The following is a 21,071-nucleotide window of genomic DNA, read 5'->3' as shown; positions in this document are numbered from 1 at the left end:
TATGGAAGAATAAGCACCATCATTTGAAAAAAACTTTGCTTTCTGGTCCTAAAGCCAAAGGTGGTTTTGATAGATTTTATGGATTTAAAATATACATTTAAAGTTAAATGGTTAAAGGAATGCTTAAAAGCTCCAGATTCATTATGGAATTTTATTCCACATAATATATTCAAGAAAGTTGGAGGTCTCAAGTTGTTACTGTCTTGTAATTACAGTATTTCTAAATTACCAGTTAAGATGTCGAGATTTTATCAACAAGCTCTGTTAGCCTGGAAGCTGTTATTCACATAACTTTTCACCACATAAATCTATCATTTGGAACAACGAGTGTATTATTAAAAGGAACAAATCATTGTATTTACAAAATTGGATAGATAAAAATATTATTTATTTAAAAGACTTATTTAGCCCTAATGGCCAACTTCTTAGCTATGAAGACTTTCTTACACAGAAAACTTTCCCTGTAAAATTTAAAGAATTTAGCTCAGTAATTAACTCTATTCCCAGCGGAATGATAGAATTAATGAAAAGCTATGAAGAACAAAATGTACAACATACAACTTCTAACATTCTTTACAGAAACGGTATTGACATCCTGAGTAAAAAATGTACTAATAAACATATCAGAGAATGTTTCTATAATGCTAAGAAAATAACACCTAGAGGGAAATTCTTTTGGAATGCTATTGTTATGGATACTAATTGGCACAAGGCATGGCTTGTTCCTTTTAAATTTTGTATCACAAATAAAATTAGAGAATTACATTTAAAAATACTGCATAACATATACCCCTCTAAAATGTATATTTCAAGATTCCTTGACATCGATAACAAATGTACCTTTTGTAAAATTGAACTTGAAAATGTAACCCATCTGTTTTATGGTTGTTCATATAGTAGTTAGTACATTTTGGAAAGAACTTGAGAATTATATATTGTGTAAAACAAAACACAAAATCAACATTGAGGGGAAGAACGTTATCACTTATTTTGATTTCAAAGAAAAAAAACGATGTACTATAGTAAACCTTTATATTTTATTGGGGAAGTTCCATATTCATAAATGTAAATTTCAAAATTCTTCACCATCATTTAAGTTGTTTTTGATTGAAGTTGATTATTATTTTTAAATCTCTTAATTTAGTTACAAACCGGAAATGTATAGCAATAATGACCATACATTCAGAGATGTTTGGTGAGTGATCTTGTCACAATGGCCATAATTGTGGTTTGCATGGGATACAAGGTATGTCATTGTTTTCCTTTATTGTTAATTTGACTGTTTTTTATTTTTTTGGTTTTTATTTTAATTTTATTACTCAACCTTTGTTGTGCTGTCATAATTGTAAATTTATTGTTGCTGTTGTAGCGAATGTGGGCTGGAAAGGCTGAAATGTTGTTATTGTTGTTGTTACAACTTGAAATAAAACTTTAAAAATAAAAATAAATAAAAAAGTATTACACTGCCACCTAGTGGACCACATGGAGATAACAGAGGGACACTTCAACAAGATGTCCGTTTGTTATTTGCGTAATACACGTACAGTAGCAACTAAAACATATCTAACCTGTTGGGAAATATGACATATAGACTGTCTATAACCATAGATATAACAGACAAAGCTGTCCAAAATTGTTAAAATGGGCAGTAAAATCACAGGTCGCAAACAAATTCAACTGTCCCATATGCCAGAGCAGTGCAAAGGGTGAGTACAAAATTGCAGCCATCCTCCACATCACTATTCCAGTTAGTACAGTCAGGGAAAAGTTACAGAGTCCCTAAGGCAAATAAGAACATCTAGCCTACAAAAATAATAATTTGTCTCTCTTGCCATAAACCACCCCAACCAGCAAAGATAAACATCTTGAAGCTGGCCTGCTTCATTCACCTTCTATTCTATTCTAATTACAATTTTTTTTTGTATTCCTCACACCTTTAAAATACCATGCAGCCATTTCCACCACCTTTTCCCCACCACATTGAACACATCCATGTGTCATGCATGCCAATAATATTTTTCCTGTTGTTTTAAGAGTGTTAATTTAAGTAAAAGGAGCACTATCATACTCCAGTACAAATAAACATGTTGTCGTAAAATCAAAATCTTAATGAAGTAAATGGCCACCAACTAAATACCTTTTTTTTGTGGGTAAAAACGTGAAAAGTTATTGATAGTAGACCAATAGACATAGTAGCTATACATAGCCTACATTTTTTACTATGACATGACTTTTATGTTTTTGCTTTGTTGTGCTTGGTTTTGGGAATCTCTGACAGTAACAGTAGATTAAACTTCTCATTTTCAAATAATAGCCTACAACACTGCATGGGTTTGATTGTAAGAACAATTGATAGGCCTAGTGAAATATAGATTAGCCTAATGTCTGAGTAGAACAACCATTGTTACAGTAGCTAGAGCCAGTGCCAAGTATAGAGAGTGTGGTGGTGGTGACATGTGGCTCAGATCAGGTTTAATTAACAATACCAGTGCTGAACATGGTTTAGATAGGACTGACTTAGGGCCAACTGGGCTATATCATGGGGAATGCTGTAAAAGGTTCCCGGACCATCAGTCTTTTCTGTATGTGGGCAGAGTGAGGATGGACGGTGGTGGCTGCCAGACAGTGGACCAGATCAATTTGGAAGGTGAGTTATTACCTGCTAATCCTCCTTTGCAAGACTCAACAGGAAAAACCTGCTGCATACAAATATTTGCAGTAGTTACAACAAGAATATTGAACACTGTCCAGTTGCATACATTGTATTGTATTGTATTGTATTGTATTGACTCACATTTCTTTCACGGTGATCAGAGTCTAAACTTAAAGGGCTTTCAGAGTTAGAGATACATTACTGCTGTGGAAAGACAGCACAGAGATACAACATTAGGTGTAGCTGAAAACACCTCTCCCTCGCTGATCCTCTGGTTTCCTGCAGAGAGCTCCATGACAAGGTGTAATTTCACTTGAAGATCAGAGGGGCACATGTTTCGATAATTGATACCCTGAAGGTGGTGGTAAAGTTGTGCAATGAAAGCTGTACACCAAACTAATGCAACTACCCCTTTAGTCTCCATCATGGGTTTGACTTGACATAAACACTACAAGCGAATTCAGATAATTCACTGCCATCAGAGGGTATTTAATCATAAATAATCTTTTATGTGCACATAGTCAACAGTCTGGGTGTAAGACCTTTGCAACATATTTTCCATCAAAAAACATTAAAGATATAGTTCAGAATCACCATTATAAACCCCAATGTAACATTTATTTTTGTCATTTTGAAGACACATGGCGTGTCCTACATAGTTTAGTCCACTGGTAACACAACTGGTACAAAACGGATGCCTATATTGTTGTATACATTGATTATCCAATATTGTCAGCATAAGGAAGTATTATCCTGACAAGCCTAGAAAAAAAGTTATCTAAGATATCCAAAGGGCCCTATATGTTTTTTTTGCCCCACTTCAACTATTTTTTTTTAAAAACAGCCTGATTTAAACAGTGACTGTTTGTCTCAACATACAGGTTAAATAAATGTATATGATTTAAGAGTAACAGGTACCCTTACCCTTCCATTTTTGTCAAGTGCACAGAACAATTACAGTGTGATGTTCCCCCTCCGCCACCTGGCAGAACGCTACTTTAGACTCCCTGTCGCCGCCTTGTGCTCTTTGATCGCAGCCTTACCTGCTGGTTTGAAGGATAGAATTTGCTTCACTGCTGAAATGACAAACTGGATGGGCCGACAGTCACTGACCAAGATGGATGTGGAGACAGTCGGGAAAGATGATGTGAGAATGTGAAGGGGAAAAAAGTAAGCAACAGTCAGCTAAAAGATCAAACTGACTGGGCCAGTAAATGGGCCTGATTCAGTTCAGACACAGTATATGCATTGAATGTTCTTGTTCCTCATGAAATATTTATCGGTTAGTCAGTGGGGCCACCACACACACACGCACACACACACACACCCCTCCCCCAACTCTAGTGGCTATTTCAAAAAACTTCAGCTGATGGTTATCATTGCCATTTTTATAATTTAGTGGCATCATTAATCCACACTGCTGCCTGTTAACACTTGTAAAAACATGTGGTGGACAATATAACACATAGTTTCACACATCACTGTCTGAATCACTTGTGATAATTTAGCATTTGAGCCCTATTTGTTTTAAGTCTTAGTTCCACAGTCTCCCATGTTGAGACAGGAAGTGTGTAGTGTAGTGCAAGGGAAAGGACATTCTGGAGGAATATATCTTGTCATTTATCCCGATACTGCCCCCATACATTACTTATTACATGAGTTGATGTGTTTATGTGCTAGCTATAGATCAGAAATATGTCTTGAAGTCTCTAAACAACAATTCCCAACCTGTGCTACATTGACTTGGTGTTTGGACAAGCTAGCCCATAATTCCTGCATATTTCTTGGGGACTTAAACAGCAGTTGACTCAGCTGCCCCTCTATTTTTTGACTGGCCAGGACCAAAGTTAAAAGGACACATCCAGCTGTTTTGGGACAGAGGGTTAATTTTTGCCCGCCAGGCATGTTTTGTCAAGAATTAGTCTACTGTAGCATCATGAATGTCAACATACTTTGTAACCATATGTTACTATGGTGCAAAAAACAAAGTGAAAATCAATGTTTTGCAGTTATAGTTTTTAGAAACTTGCTGTTTATGAATGCATGTATTCTAGTTCGACTGACGGCTTTATCTGGGACTATGTTCCCTATGGTAACTCCAAGTAACCAGACTGCCTGTGCACCCATGGTGCCCTGCTCTTACAGGGCTGTTTCTTGTTGCTTTACAAGTTGTCACATTCTGTTTGATGTTTATCTTTTACTGCTGGTTCATCCTCAGCGTGCTAATGAGCTCTTCCACGTCGCAACAGAAATTGCACGAGAGGTGGAGTTACGCCTATGTACAGCTGAGTGGCCAATGGAAAGGCCCCAGGATCAGCAGCAGTATTTATGAACAGTTACAGTAAGTTGCACAGCAGATTAGACCAGGGCTGGGGAGATGCAACAGCAGGTGAGCAGGTTCAGTCTTCTTCTTCACTGTAGTATCCATGTTGAGTTTAAAGTTAGTGTCCATTACAATGTTTGCTGTGGTGCGCAGCACAAATAATTTTGGGATACACTGTTTGACAAATTGTCCATTTTAAGTGCATTACTAGGACTGCTGAATAAATATTGCAGCATTACTATAATTCAAGAAATATGCAAGGCATAGAAATATAAATGTTCATTATTGAGGAATAAAGTGTAAACTGTACTATAAGTTCCTAGTGGGATTTTATATAAATCTTGATGGGAGTTGATTTTATTTTCATCCTTGAAGTTTTTGAAGGCAGTGAATCTTCATCCAGTGGTTAATGTGAAAGTTTTATGCATTCCTGCATGTTTCTGTACCATTTTTGCTTTCAGCACATACTAAATCATTTTGTAAATAACAGCAGACACATAAGACAAAGTGCAAAATAATTTGGGTTTTGCTTCATATTACATTTGCAGATGCCAAAGATGTTTTTCCACGTGTCCCTGTCGAGGGCGCTATGCTGCCTGCTGTTAATGCCAGGTTTGTCTCAGTAAAGTGCATGAAATTATTTATTTTTCATTTGACCATTATTTAAGAGTTCTAGCTGTACCCATGACTTAATACTGGATTTAATGTTATGAAAATAAAGTCATTGTACTCTAAGAGCAGCCACTTTAGATTTTTTCCACTTGTCATTTAGTTTAAAACTGTGGATGGTAAAGTGTTATTTTATGTCTTCTTTGCTTCCCAACAGGATTTCTAGAAGCAACATCTCTTGTAAAAGTAAAGAATTCAGCAGGTATATAATCTACCATATTATTGTACGTTGTAAACTAACTAGAATAGGAGTATATTTGCGAAAAAACTAAATTTAACATCAACAACAAAAATCATACTGTAACTAGATATATTTTTGAGTGGTGGTTTTACTACATTAACAGCTGACTAAAGTCTCCCTTTTTTCTAAAGTGACATTTTGCAGTCATGTAGTCATATATCATTTTCCCATCTCTGTTATATATCATTATACTTTTTAAAAACCTGTTGTCAGATGTGTGCATGTCTGCTGGCTTATACTAAAATTTTGTATCACTCCTTTAACCAAAATGTTCTGGCATTAAAAACAGATTAGCTGCTTCCTGGCAGCATCCTTATAAATTCCTGCTTCCCTGTTCTTCCACAGGGAATCCACTGAGCATTGAATCGGCCCAAGCTCATGATTTCTTGACTAATTCTCGACCTAAGAGGAACGTTGACCCAAAGTGGCACAGAGGCACGCCCGACTTTCAGTCCTACTATCGCTACTACAACAGCATTGGGCACATTGAGGGAGTAAGTTGAAAATTGGTGGAAATATCCGACTCTTCATTGTTAAGTTTGTCTCTGACATTTTTCCGTGTTTCTCTATCAGATCTATGAGATTGACAGGATCAGGATGCTGTATCAGCAGATGCGTCACTTGGAGTTGACCTATGGCCCAGATGCTTCCAGTTACCAAAGTGTCTTGGGTGTATTGACTACCACTGCAGCACCAACGACAACCACCCAACCTCCCCCACCTCCCACCACTCCTGCCCCTACAGAAGACCCTCTGAAAGACGCTCAGAAGATCTTTCTGTGCAACCCTAAAGACCCACTGTGCAAACCTCAGATTGTCTACCTGCCCGCAGGGGCTATTCCAGTGCTGTGTGACCCACGACACAACCCCACCTGCAGGCCCAAAACAGAGGCGGAGATAAAGGCTGCAGCTGCTGCTCCACCCCTACCTCCTCCTGCTCCCAAAAAGTCTGCCCCTCCTGCTCCCAAAAAGGCTGACCCACCTCCACCTCCTGTTATCACTGCCAAAGGTATGGAGTATGACTGTGACCCATACTGGGATCCCGACTGCCTCATCGATCACCCTCCCCGCCCCATTCAGGAGACAGTTGAACCAGAGGCACCTGCAGAGGAGAAAGTGGTGACGGAGGAAACAGCAAAAGCAGAAGAAAGTGCCCCTGCAGCACCAGCCGCTGAGAAAATCCTCTACCCTTACTTTGACCCGTATGATTTCAAACGTGACCTTTTTGACCCCTCTAGTTTTGCTGATCCTGTTGCTGATCCAGCAGAAAAACAGTAAACCACAAAGTGCTTAACAAATGAGAGCCCACTATGCAGGGCAAGACTATAAATGAAATCACAACGCCAAACCCCAAGACAGTACTGTAAAACATGCAGAGCATTATACCAAGACAACAATGCTTTCATCCTCACAGTTTCTCCAAATGTCAGATCACAATATAGGCTACTTTTACAGAATGTATACTGTTCATGGAAAAAGTGACATGCTGTAAACTCTTTTTTATGAAATAAAAACAATAAAAAAGAATAATGAATTGATTGAGAGTGGTAAAAAAAAATGTGTGAATTTACTTCACTTCAGAGATATCCTGTAGCAATATTGCTCTTCTTTCTATCTATGTTTTTTTTTGTGTGTGTGTGTCTCATCATTAGTAATATGATAATAAATATGATATAATCATGATAATTATAATAATTATTATGAATAGTAATAAAAGGTATTGGTAGAAGTTGTAGTTCAAGTATGGTAGGCTTTTTTTTTCAAACTTTATTGTTTTCAAAATGTACATTCATTCTCAAACAGGAAAACTGTTGCATTTTTTTTTTCCAAAGACATTACTATTCTCACAATAAAAAAATAGAAAATTAAATCTACAAGGCTTGGCACTGAATAATAAACAGCTATTTTAAATGCGTGAAAAAAATAAAAATAAAATAAAAGATATAACACAAGTTGAAGGCATTGTACTTATTGGGACTCTTCACAAATAAACAAATTACATCGTATTGCAATTTCCATCATACCATTAATTTTTTCATTTCCATCTGCCAGTAAATATAAGGAACTAAAATCAAATCAAACACATTTTTCCAAAATAGTGTGACTACTGGACAAGAGTAGAAAAGATGTTCAATAGTTTCACTGTCTATATGACAGAAAGCACATGGCTCCATCAAGTATGGTAGGCTAAAACCTTTACAGTCTATGGCTAAAACAAGACAAATCAGAAAGTGGTTTTCAGTCGCTATTTTCGATATTTTTTCGATATTTTTTTTCCTACTATGACCAGCCAAGACCCGCCTTACTCCACCTCTGATTGGCTGCCTCTGCAAGGCTAAGCCTATCCCTGCATCTTACCCTAACCTTAACCACTCCCTTCACACGCCTAAACCAACCGTCTTTGCCTAAACCTAACCGTCAGAGAGGGCATCGTGATAAGCCAATCATAGGCCTAGTAAGGCGGGTCTTGGCTGGTCATAGTAGGAAAAAAAATAGGCTCGTTCGAGATGAGCCAGGCGTGCGCAGAATCGATCGCCGGTGACCAGCGCACAATGCATGCCGGTTAGATTTGTGTCCGACTTGATCCCGACCTACAGTCTATGATCATGGATGTATTATGTCTATGATCCCGACTTGCTCTGACGTCATGCACGCGCCTGCAACGATAACCTCACGAGATCAAGGCGGCCGCAGTTTTTAGAGCCAGGCGCCGCAGTTGCTCTCCACCGACTGCTACCGCCTGCAGCCTCAGGGCATGATGGGAAACGCACCGGATCATGAGCTGATTGGCTCTTAGTTAGGACTGCAAACACTACGTGTTGTTGTATAATGCTGGATTATATGAATCTCATGTTGTAGGCCTACTGCTTAAAAAAATATTCACACTGGGTCAAACTTATGTCCTGAGAAATATATTGGTTATTTATTGGACAATTGCAGTACAGCATAAGAAATATATACTTTGGTGACTTCCTGTTTGTATTGACGGCGGCTAGAAACTGTCCGACTTGACTGCAGCTTTCTGTCACCGCCCCCTGCTGCTGCCGCCTGCTCTCGCCGACCGTCCAGGCGAGGCGCAGTTCATCTCGAACGAGCCTAATATTGCCGCCGGGAGGGGGCGGTAACTCTCAACTCTCGCGATACTTCACCGAGGAGGAAGACGACAGCAGCGGACCGAGCTACTCAGCCTCTTCCAGCATCATCAGTCTCCTCCTCCATCATCTCTCCACACAGAGCTGGACTCCCTTGTTGTCTGTCTGCTTCGGTTCAACACCTGGCACCAGGTATGTTATTCTACAGTCATAACCGTGTTGCTATTACACATATTGGGTTGACAACAAAGCAGAAAAGCTGCGGCGATATTTTTGTTGCGTTGTTATTGTAACGGGAGGCCCGCCCGCCCGCCGGCTGCTGCTGCCATGGAGATTAGCATGCTAACACAGCTAGCCGGCTAGTTTAGCTGTCAGTGCAGCCGCAAATTAGATTATAAACATGTTTGACAAATCCCAGGATGACGAGAAAACATTAAAAACAAGAAGCTTAGACGAAGTGACAGTCTATAATGGAGACCTGTCAGGTTAAATAGACATAATGTCGCCGGGTTGAATCTTTTATGTGACAGTGGGTGGAGTGGTAACGGTAACAGTTACAGAGCATCTCGTTGTCCCAGTGTTATGGACACTCACGTCATAAATGTATCAGGATTAGCACATGAAGATGAGCAGTTTGCAGATGTTGTGTTCACATACTGACACGACTACACAAACCTATGTAATAATGGTAAATAACTTTAAAATACATTAAAAAAAAGTCTCCGTTATAATAAGTAAAGATATTTCATTTTTGGTTAAAATATAACTAACGGATTGATTATTGTCTTAGCATATAGCATATTTTAGTTTAGATATTTTTTTGGGGAAATAATAGTAATACCAATACCATACCTAAGTCATTACTGATTAGCTGTGACAGTATGGGGAAAAAACGGATAAAGAGGACATTGTTGTGAGCAGCTGGTTGGTGTTCACATGTTACCAGTGTGACAGGCCCTGGGCTGCAGCTGTGTAAAGCTGCACAGCTACAAGTCCAAATGTTAAAACTGCAGCACTGTTATATTAAGTTTGCATAGTGGCGATATTTTGTTTAAGTCACAAGGCAGTGCACAACTTACTGAACAAATTGACATGTTCTGGTGCCGTGCAGAAATTCCTCATGTCTTGTGATTCATCTGCCATGTATTTCAAAATACTTTAAAAGTGTAGGAAAAAAAACAATAACAAGCAACCAACAGACGGTTTTCAGATATTTCAAATAAAAGACTATAATATATGAACTACAGGTATTTTATCTAATCAAAAGTCCAAAGCCCATACATGTCAACTTTACTAACTGAGGACAAAGAACAGCAGTAATATAGAAATCTTAACATTTGAGGAGCTGAAAACACTGACTGTTAAGTGTTTCTGCTTAAACAATTCGATGTGGAGTGGTTTTCCCTTTGAAGATGTTAGTTTTGTGGTCAGGTCTCTTCACTGCCCTGTTTCAGTTGAATCTTCCTCCTGCAGTATGTCTGACAAGAGTGAGCTGAAGGCTGAGCTGGAGAGGAAGAAACAACGGATCGCCCAGATTCGAGAGGAGAAGAAGAGAAAAGAAGAGGAAAAGAAAAAGAAGGATGTATGTTGAAGCAACAACACCTGTAATTTACAGTAAATTCCATAAAGACAACCCTGCCAAGATGTCTGCTTTGTTTGCAGCTTGACAGGTCTAGCTACTGTATATTGTGATGTGTCCTCATATTCAAGTCCATGTTCTGTACCCTGTAGGGAGATTCAAAGCGTGGAGCGGAGGTGGGCGGTGGGTCTTCAGGCGGCCATGAAGACTCTGACCTGGAGAGGAAGAGGAGGGAGGCGGAGGCACTGCTGCAGAGTGTTGGCATCACCCCTGACATACAACACGGTACAAACACAAATGCCAGCATGCTTCTATTTTTATCTCTCACCCCCACTTACCTTCCATCACTTTCTGATTGTGTGTGTGCTTGATGGATTTGCATTGTCTATAAAAGTCACTTCTAACTTTGTGGTCTGGCTTGGTTTCATCCACTGTGCCCCCCCCCCCCCCTCACTCAATATTTGAACATTTTTACATAACTGTGCATGACGCCTTAAACCTGCCTGCCATTTATTTTCATTCTCTTTTCTCTCCCCTTTGTCTCTGCCCCTTTTTGTTTTGTCCTCCTTACTGCATGCAAACTCATTCACTCCCTCACTCACTTATCCACACACTCCTCCCATACCTCACTCCTCCTCTCACTCACTCACTCACTCACTCACTTACAAACACGCACTCGCACTCGCAGCTCAGCCCCTGAGGGTAGTAACAGAAGATACGTGTCTGTTTCACTACCTAGTCCCTGCCCCCATGTCTCCCTCCAACAAATCAGTGGGCAGCGACGCAGGAAGCCAAGACTCAGGGGACGGGAACGCAGGACCAAGGTTTGTTTGAGCGTGTGTGACACAGAAAGAGAGAGAGAAATGGGGAAGGGTCGTTTAAGTTCAATTTTATGTGATTTTACAGTTTTTCTCAATTGCTAAAACACTAAACCCTGTTGTCTGAACCAAATTCTCAGTTGCCTGAACCCACTGACTGAATCAGTCACTCTTTTGGCAAAACCATCAGCACTTTTCACCTGTTTAGACACAACTTACCAACACATTTTCATTGTGATGCACCTGTGTTGCATAATGCTGAGCACAGGTAGCAAAAGTCAAACACAAGTAAAGCACAAGTTTCACCGGTTGAACACACCGATGGAACATACTGTAAGCCAGTTCAGGATGAAGTCCTGTGGCCTGACCCAGTACAGAGAAATGATGCTGTGGCTGAGTTGTGCACTTCTCATTTCTATATTTTTGTACTTTATTTTTACGTAGGCCTACTGTATACAAGTGCTAAATGCACAAGATTTCTGTTTGTCTTTGTACTGTACAAGTGCTACATGTAAATGCACAAGATTTCTGTTTTTTGTACTTCTTTTTTTTTTACTACTATGTACAAGTGCTAAATGCACAGGTTTTTTGTTTTGCAAGAGGAGAAGATGAGAGACGACAGGGTGAAGGAAGAAAGGATGAGGGAGGGAGGGATGAACTGGGAAGAAAAAAGAAGAAGGAAGGAAAAGGGGATGAAATGGATGTGGGGAGGGAGGGAGGAGGGTGAAAGAAAGGGAAGGAGAGAAGTGCTACAGTGTAAATGCACAGGTTTTTTGTTTTGCAACATGCATTTAGCTACAGTGAACAATAAACATTTATTTCTACAGCTTCATGTTCTGAGCATTGTGTTTTCTATTTTTCTAGGTAGTGTTTAGTGCCTGCTCAGTAGTGTTTTTAATTTTGATTGACTCGGGGCACGATTTGACAACATAGTTCAGTTTTGGGCACAGATTGAACTGTTTTGAGGTGAAAGTTTGGTTTTGCAAGAAGAGTCTGAGGTTTTGTGAATGTAGCTTGAAAATTGGGGTTTGTGTTCACAGTTTAGAGAAAATGAGAGAAGCTTTCGAGAAATGTGTCTTAGCAATCGAGAAAAACTGTACAGTAAGTTCAATTTTATGTGATTTTATTGCATGCTGTGTGTATGTGTGTGTGTGTATTAACGTTGCAATTATACATGATGAATTCTGACCTGTCTCCTTTTGCCCTCTCACCGGCACACTGAGGTGTCCTAATTAACACACACTCCGTTCTTCTTCTCTCCCTGTCCTCCCTCCTCTCTGTCTCTCCCATCTTTAACATTTCTTATGTGGCTCGCCCCTTTGCTTGTCTTCGACGTTTGGTTTCATCCTCTTGTTTCCTCTTTTTTCTCTGTCCCGTCTTTCTCTTACTAATACCATCTGGTGGTTTGGCTGTATCAGGACATTGCACTGGGACCCTGACCCCTCTACTCTGCAACTCCACTCCGACTCTGAGCTGATGGGGTACTGCTCCTCCTCTCTCCTTTAGCTTGTCTTCCAACTTTTATCAGTTCTCGTGGTTTCATCTTAGATTTGTCCAGATGTGTTAATAATATCTCTGTACATCGTTATTTATGTTATTCATGTAATTGTTGCATTCAGTTCCAGTTTGTACAACAAATGTGGAAGTGTGTTCTTACTTCCATATTGGTGTGTGTGTGTGTGTGTGTGTAGACGTGGAGCCGTCAGGCTGGGCATGTCCAAAGTTACCCAGGTGGAATTTGTCCCAAAGGAAATGGTGTCTTACTCCAAAGAAACACAGACACCCACTGAGGCGCTGACACACTCTGAACAAAAAGCAGGTAAACAAATGGAAACATGAACACACATTACCTTTCCAACAGTGCGTTTTTAAAAAATAATATCTGAATGAAGTCTGTGTGTGTATGTGTTCCAGATGAGGAAGAGGATGAGGAGATTACAGCTCCTGCAGCAGCAGAGGACACTCAGGAAGAGAAGGATGAACAGGGTGAACAGCAGGAAGAGGGTAAGGACAGAAGTTTATAGCATGTAAATCAAAATAAATGCGATAGTAAATGTTTTTTTTTAATAATGCTTATTTATGTAAACAAGTAGTTTCAACATCTTTTCAGTCTTACCCTGCCCGAGACTATTTTGAGGGGAAATGCAATCACAAATATTTCACTCCCATATGCAATATCACAATTTGTCCTTTCTAAATACCGACTTCTCTCTGTATAGATTCTCCTAAGGAGCTGACAGAAGAGGAGAAGCTGCAGGTTTTGCACTCTGAGGAATTTGTGACCTTTTTCGAGCGGGGCAGCAGAATTATTGAGAGAGCTCTGGCCGAACATGTGGACGTCTGCTTCGACTACAGCGGCAGGGATCTAGAGGATAAGGAGGGGTGAGACACCTGAAACAAACTTGTGTAAAGTAAAGATACAGATGGTGCAGTGTTGAACAGAGGGAAGGGCAAAGTTCATCATCTTTTTTTATTTTCTGTTCTTTCCAGTGACTTGCAGGCAGGAGCAAAGCTGGTTCTGAACAGACAGTTTGCAGATGAGCGCTGGACTAAAAACAGGGTGGTCACTTGTCTGGACTGGTCCCCTCAGGTAGGATGTGTTTGTTATTAATCCCAGGGTTTCCGCAGGTCATTAAAAAGCATTAAAAGTCATTAAATATATTTTGCTAAAATTAAGGCCTTAAATGGCATTAAAAGGAATTAAATTCGATTCTCAAAGGCATTAAAAAAGAGATTTTGATATCATTACATCCCTATAGAGCACAAAGAGCAGAAAAATAGGGGGATTATACAGTTAATCTACAGTAAAATTAAATGTGGGTGAAGAAATAGAGAATTTTCTAAATTTATATTTTTAGGTGGTGGCAGGCTACTGTTGACTTTTCTTTTTCTTTTAATCGCTAATGGCAAAAATCGGAATCGGCAGGTCAGGCTTTTTAAAAATTGGTGATTGGCCAGAAAATTGCAGTCGGTGCACCCCTATTAAACATGCAGAACCAAGTAATTGGGTAATTGTATGTGTATATAGGTAAGTGTATGTACACACACGTATAGTATTTGCAGTCACATGCATTAAAAATGTTTGAAATGGCATTAAAAATGGCATTAAAAAGCATTACATTAGATTTGCTGGTACCTGCAGAAACCCTGAATCCCCACAGAGACGTTTTATGTCCTCAACAGCAGCACCCCTGGCAGAAATGTAGTCCCTGTTGAACCAGTCTGTGTTGATGTATGTGTGGGAATGATTAATACTTCTTCTCTGTGTTCCTCTCAGTTTCCAGAGCTGCTGGTGGCCTCATATAATAACAACGAGGATGCTCCCCATGAGCCTGATGGAGTGGCACTGGTCTGGAACATGAAGTACAAGAAGGGCACACCCGAGTACATCTTCCACTGCCAGGTAAAGGATGAGTTCACATGCAGTTTGTTTTACTACAAGAAACTCATCGCAAATGAATAGTTTTAGGCTTTAATTATAAAAGCAAATATAGATATGTTTAAATTATATTATTTCCTTCTCCAGTCAGAGGTGATGTCTGTCGGGTTTGCAAAGTTTCACCCCAACCTGGTGGTGGGTGGGACATACTCTGGACAGATTGTCTTATGGGACAACAGGAGCAACAAGCGCACTCCTGTTCAGAGAACTCCACTGTCTGCAGCCGCACATACAGTAAATTCATTCTCTCTCCACACACACACACACACACACAGACTTCTTAATTGAACTTCTGTTGATTTTATTGACATGACTGTGTTTGCCATGAAGGCTTGTCAGACACGGTTGTATCACTTTGTAATATTAAACTAGCCTGACTGTCCTGTGCTCTGTTGTGCTCAGCACCCGGTCTACTGTGTGAACGTGGTGGGGACCCAGAACGCAAACAACCTGATCAGCATTTCCACTGACGGCAAAATGTGCTCCTGGAGCCTGGACATGCTGTCTCAGCCACAGGTACGGCCAACTCACAGACACACTAGGTGCGTTTCCATTACAGATTTTCGCAAAATAAAAGCGATATTTCTGAAACTTCGAAAAAGTGCAATTGCCATTTGCAAGTGTTTCCATTGAAAGGTGTTTTGCGAATGAGCCGTAATGCGTCTTGCGTTTCTATGGTGACGGCACAGCGATCTCAGCAGCTGTTGCTGTTATTGTTTTTAACAAAGACGAAAACAGCACTTGATTGCTGAAAGGCAAAGCCCGTGTGGCGCTGCAGCGGCCACAAATAAGGGAGCACGCACACTAGGGCCAGTTATTCTATACCGTGCTGAAGCCTGAATGCCCCCTCCCCTGTCCCCCGCTGGCCCGCACTCACACCACCTCCAACCCAAGCTGCTCAAGCACGGTTGCCTCCGTTGATATAGAGGGATTAATTGTTTACCAACACGGTGGATGTGCGCTTTAACCTGACTGCAGAAAGAACGGAGCCTTTTAACACCAGCGGTGATGAGGCGCTGACAACAATATAGGTGGTTGTGTCCATACACCCGTACTGGTTTATGTGACTTAAGGTGACATTTCGGCGCAGGAGGGAGTGGGAGCGTGGATGCGAGCCAAATTTCCTTCAATCATGCAGGGAAAAGGGGAACGATAGGAAAGGTTTTTCTAATTTAATGAGAAACAATGCCCAGGTCAGCAATGCATGACAATAAACATGTGGTTCATTTGTCCCCTCAAGTTACATAAACCAACACAGCGTGGACACACACAACTCCGCTGACGCCGGTGACGTGTAGAAAAGCGAAAAAAGTGTTTCCATTACACTTTTGCGATACACGTTTGTATCGATACGTCTCAAAAACCACCTCATGAGAGCGTAAAAACTTTGTTGCGATATTTGAGAGTTTTTTCGAAATGTAGGTGTTTCCATTACCAGTTTTTAATTTCGATATTTAGGTTTTGCGCATTTCAAGGGGAAATGGAAACGCACCTACAGTCTATGTAACTGTCGGGTCTGTCAGAGAGTGTGACACTGTGAGTCCTCCCCCTGCAGGACAGTCTGGAGCTGGTGTTCAAACAGAGCAAAGCGGTGGCCGTCACCTCCATGGCCTTCCCTCTGGGGGATGTCAACAACTTCGTGGTGGGGAGCGAGGACGGCTCTGTCTACACCGCCTGCCGCCACGGAAGGTGGGTTTTCTCTTGGACGTTTGTCCTCAAGTTTCCCCAAATAGCAAGAGTGGCAAAGGTAAAATACTGAAGTCTTTGGAAGCATACGTACGGGCATTAGTAATGGTCAGGTATCTTCTGTGTGTCTTACAGTAAGGCCGGTATCACGGAGGTGTTTGAAGGCCACCATGGTCCAGTGACCGGGCTGAGCTGCCACAGCGCTGGTGGGCCTGTGGACTTCTCTCATCTCTTCATCTCCTCCTCTTTTGACTGGACCGTCAAACTCTGGAGCACGAAGGTGACGCACAAACATTTATCTTGTAGGGCCAGATGCTCCATTAATTAATCACTCTATTTTTCTCAATTTTACCTGCATTTCTTTTTACAGAGTACCCGTCCACTGTACTCATTTGAGGACAGTTGCGACTACGTCTATGATGCTATGTGGTCTCCGACGCACCCTGCTCTGTTCGCTTGTGTGGACCTGGCTGGACGCCTGGACCTGTGGAACCTCAACAATGACACTGAAGTACGCACGCACACACATTTACACTGAAACCCAAGACCCTCATTTCTCCTTTAAGGAAACAATTTGACATTTTTTTTGGGAAATGCACTTGAGCCGAGCGCATGCTTTTTGTGAGTTACATGAGAGAATTGATACCACTCTCACTTCTGTGATGTTAATGTAAAGCTTCTACCAGTGGTTAGTTAGCTTAGCTTAGCTCAGCACTCTTCCATTTGCCAACATCTCTAAAGCTCACTTGATTTGATTTTGATTTATTTATTTAGCACAATTTTAAAACAGTGCAAGGAGGGAACGAAGCCTAGAAGGCTTGTACAAAGTTCCACTCCCTTCATCATAGAATTACATTAACTCAAGATAAACAATGAGAAATACAGAAAAATAAAATTAGAAATGAAACAATGAAATGTACAGTGCAACATAGAAAAACTATGAAACACAAACAAACAAAAGAAAAAGAAAAAGGATGCATAATTAACATTAACAGAAAAATAACACTGAAGATTATGACATGAGGTGTTTTTTCAGTAACTTATTAACATTGTTCTATTTGTTTAATCAGTCTTTTCATCCAGCTCTCGGCAAGAGAATGAATAAGCAATTTCCAAAATGTCATTTATATGAAGTTATAGTTTTTTAGCTAAAAGTGCATTACTGTTCCTTGAGCTGTCTTGAGCTTTCTAGGTTATTGTTTTAGAACGGGATCACACATCAACCATCCACGAATCTGCTTCTTAGTAAGTTGACTTGTGTGTTGTAGGTTCCCACTGCCAGTGTGTGTGTGGAGGGGTCTCCAGCACTGAACCGTGTGAGATGGGCTCACACTGGAAAAGAGATTGCCACTGGGGACTCGGACGGACAGGTGCAGGTCTACGATGTAGGGGAGGTGAGACATCATTCCTTAATACTGTTGATTTTGTTGTTGTTGTTGTTGTTGTTGTTGGGCGTGGTGGGGATTTCAACCACAACAACTAAAAGAGTGGTTCCCAACCTTTTTTGGCTCTTGACCCCATTTTGACATCACAAATTTCAGGCGACCCCGTGATCACAAGCAGTCACGTGATCTCAGCCGTCAATCAAGATGCGTCAGCTCAGATATTTCTATATGCTTTTTTTTTTTTTGGGGGGGGGGGGGCTTTTTTGGCTTTTTATTTGATAGCAGAGTGAGATAGACAGGAAAGGGGGAGCCAGAGAGAGGGGGAATGACATACAGGAAAGGTCTGCCCGACGTGGGATTACTTGAACTCGATTTATATTCGAGAAAGTGAAAGTATAGAATACAGTTGTTTAAAGCAGAAGTAAGTGATATATTTGTGTTAATATAAGTCTTAAATAGTTGTATCTTCCGACAGCAATCACTTACATAGAGTGTTTGGTCTGAAACACGGGTCTGTCAGTCACTCTGCTCTGCTCTGAGCCGAGGAGAAAACATTTCTCGTATCCTACAGTTTTTATCCAATGAGGAGAGAGAACGGCATAAAGGGCTGTGTGTGCAGCCAAGGGACGCCGTGAATGTGGTGACGTAGGGACGAGGACTGTTATGGTGCGTTCAAGGCAGCCCGTAACTCGTATTTTTCCGACCTGTGAAGTGGTACCAGTTCGATCTGGTACGAGTTCACGGGTCAGAAGTTACGAGTGGCCGTTATAGTGACTTTCACCGGTAAAACAGGTCGGAGAAACACGAGTGGGTTGCCTGGAACGCTACAAAGTCGTAAGTTGTGACTTGAAGCTGTAATTTACGGTTTCAAAAGCCTGCCTGGAACGCAGCATTAGCCAAAACGACCGGATCGCTTACTTCTGCTTTAAGTTTGTGTGTGGTGTTTTTAATCATAATTTTAAAATGAATTAGTTATAAAAAATATTTTTATCAGTATTTTTTTTATTATCAATTAGTAGACATTTCAGGTGACCCCATTTGAATTCCAGTGCGACCCCACGTGGGGGTCCCGACCCCAAGGTTGAGAAACACTGAACTAAAACCTGTCCTGCTCCTTTCCAGCTCCTTCTCTGAGACTGTGTTGACTATGTACACTGCACATCTGTGGTCAAATTACAAAAAAACGAGTTTTCGGAGATTACAAGTGGCATATAATGACTCTTTGAGAATCTTGTTAAAACGGCCCAGATGGACCAGCGCCACTGAAATGTTTGTGACTGCTCGAGTCAACACTCTCCAGTCTGTCTTAAGAAATATCATGTATAAGTTCATTTGTCGTCTAAACAACTCAGAAAATCAGATTGTGATGGAACTGACAAACGTTGTATTTCGTGCCACACGTTACACGTCACTGCTCTGGAAACACTGGTATAAGTGTCTTTTAATAAGGGGCTGCTAGACTACCCCGTATGTCGTTGTTGTCTGTTGTGGTATTATTGTTGTTACTTTATATTGTTTTTCTTTTTTTTCCTGTCCTGTCTTGCATTTTTAACTGGACCTAGAGTCTGTAATAAATTATCGATCTATCTATCTATCTATCTATCTATCTATCTATCTATCTATCTATCTATCTATCTATCTATCTATCTATCTATCTATCTATCTATCTATGTTGTCCTTTGTCTTTCTGCAGCAAATCTGCGTCCCCAAGGCTGATGAGTGGTCGCGCTTCGTCAGGACGCTGGCTGAGATCAACGAGAACCGAGACGAAGCCGAAGAGCTGGCCAACGTCTGATGTTACAAACCCCCCACCCCACCCCACCCCACCCCACCCACACGCTGCACAACAACTGCTCTTAAATTTCTCTACAGTACACTACACACCTATAGCACACTACATGACATGGCAGTGATGGAGGGACTGTTCTCTCTTCTCTCCGGCTTCCAGCTTTTCCACCCACTACAACATGAACTGGCCTGAGGAGATGGTGCAGAGCTAGAATAAAGAGAACAAGACAGTTGTAGACGATTTTTAGATGTGTCTTTAAATGTGTCGAAGAGTTTTAGAGGACAGTTTGTAGGAACAATGAATGTCACATGTAGCAGTAGTACAGCAGAGAGAGAGAGAGAGAAAGTTTGACTGAGATCAGAGAACAAGGAAGTGACTTTCAGGATAGGTGTGGCTGTCCCCTCTCTAAACTTCTAGCTTTGATTACATCCTCAGGGCTCCAGAAACTGCTCTTCTCCTGAGGCCTCAACCAACTCAGCCCTTTTTTTAAAATATGCAAACCTTTGTACTTGCACCTTTTTATTACCATTTTAGTGTTTTTACATGTTTTAATATTTTCTGATCACGCTTGCGCACATGGCTGGCAAAGAAATCTAAGCAGTAAGAACAGCTGACATATCCATATCATTTCCTCTTTCGCCTCAGCAGCACTTGAATGAGATGACTCAAACAGTTAACGTGCTTACACATTCACACTGGCCCATGCAGGAGTGTGTCATTCTTAGATTTTAACCACTATGATATTTAATATTTATTCCAATGGTGGCGCTTATGTAATTATTTTGTGTATTGTTTTAAAACAGTTGCTGCTTTGTACTGAAAGCTTAAGAAGTACATTCCTAAAAAATTAGCACTACAAGATTTTTACCAGGCAAAATCCATTACTACATTTGCCTTGAATCTATTGACACTAGTACAATTAAAGTGTTTTTTTTTTTTTTTTTTCTGTACCAAAGGTTATTGTTTTATACTCTGTACCTGTCTAATGAACAGTAGAGAACAGTTTCTTGACTTGTCCTCTTTAAGAGGATCGACATGAAGTTCTGTGTGAAGTTGTAAAGCTGAGGTTGGAGTCTAAATGTTACTCTTTTTTTTCTTTTTCCATCCAATTTTTCATTCCGTCATGATGCAGCAGTCCAACCTCCACCAGCTGGTAAAACACATCAGCTTCAATGTTTGAAATGAGCTAAAACTGAACTTGTAGCAACCATGTTTGATATTACATTATGAAAAAAGTCAGTATTCTGCATAAACTAATTGTACTGTATTCTTCCCTGTTACTTCTACAGTTGATGGTTGCACTTTTCAATTGGAATAAAACTCAAAGACTTATTGGTAAAATTAAACCCATATGGATGATTTATTTCAATAAAATACAATGACTGAATTGAGATACA

The 21,071-nt window shown here is 40.5% G+C and overlaps 2 protein-coding genes across 4 annotated transcripts; both read left to right on the top strand.

Moving 5' to 3' along the window:
• Positions 1 to 2,601: 2,601 nt before the first annotated feature.
• On the top strand, positions 2,602 to 7,164 carry LOC311000642 (uncharacterized protein; the record flags this gene model as incomplete). The annotated part of the gene is made up of 3 exons (XM_083991382.1): positions 2,602 to 2,647; positions 6,232 to 6,380; positions 6,460 to 7,164. 3 exons carry the CDS (start codon positions 2,602 to 2,604, stop codon positions 7,162 to 7,164), a joined length of 900 nt encoding a protein of 299 aa, XP_083847508.1.
• A 1,916-nt stretch (positions 7,165 to 9,080) lies between these two features.
• On the top strand, positions 9,081 to 21,070 carry LOC311000896 (dynein, cytoplasmic 1, intermediate chain 2a-like). Of its 3 annotated transcripts, none has more exons than XM_083991773.1 (16): positions 9,081 to 9,170; positions 10,452 to 10,560; positions 10,710 to 10,842; positions 11,246 to 11,381; positions 13,067 to 13,194; positions 13,290 to 13,379; positions 13,595 to 13,757; positions 13,866 to 13,965; positions 14,653 to 14,778; positions 14,902 to 15,048; positions 15,217 to 15,330; positions 16,370 to 16,503; positions 16,636 to 16,780; positions 16,871 to 17,011; positions 17,769 to 17,894; positions 19,579 to 21,065. In XM_083991773.1, exons 2-16 carry the CDS (start codon positions 10,453 to 10,455, stop codon positions 19,678 to 19,680), a joined length of 1,893 nt encoding a protein of 630 aa, XP_083847899.1. In that variant the 5' UTR covers positions 9,081 to 9,170; position 10,452; the 3' UTR covers positions 19,681 to 21,065. The 3 variants fall into 3 exon arrangements, with proteins under 3 accessions (XP_083847899.1, XP_083847900.1, XP_083847901.1); XM_083991774.1 differs by having other exon boundaries at positions 11,297 to 11,381; positions 19,579 to 21,062; XM_083991775.1 differs by lacking the exons at positions 9,081 to 9,170; positions 10,452 to 10,560; positions 10,710 to 10,842; positions 11,246 to 11,381 and adding an exon at positions 12,819 to 12,856 and having other exon boundaries at positions 19,579 to 21,070.
• The last annotated feature ends 1 nt before the right edge of the window (position 21,071 follows it).

Source organism: Trachurus trachurus (assembly GCF_905171665.1).
Source record: "Trachurus trachurus genome assembly, chromosome: 17".
Lineage (NCBI taxonomy): Eukaryota > Metazoa > Chordata > Actinopteri > Carangiformes > Carangidae > Trachurus > Trachurus trachurus.
Note: the sequence above shows the minus strand (reverse complement) of the source record. Positions and strands in the feature narration are given on the sequence as shown.

Excerpts from the sequence above, each read along its gene's own strand:
- LOC311000896 (XM_083991773.1), top strand. The coding sequence starts at position 10,453 with ATGTCTGACAAGAGTGAGCTGAAGGCTGAGCTGGAGAGGAAGAAACAA. Across the intron at positions 13,195-13,289 it reads ACACTCTGAACAAAAAGCAG|ATGAGGAAGAGGATGAGGAG; the intron begins GTAAACAAATGG and ends TATGTGTTCCAG. Across the intron at positions 13,966-14,652 it reads GTCTGGACTGGTCCCCTCAG|TTTCCAGAGCTGCTGGTGGC; the intron begins GTAGGATGTGTT and ends TGTTCCTCTCAG.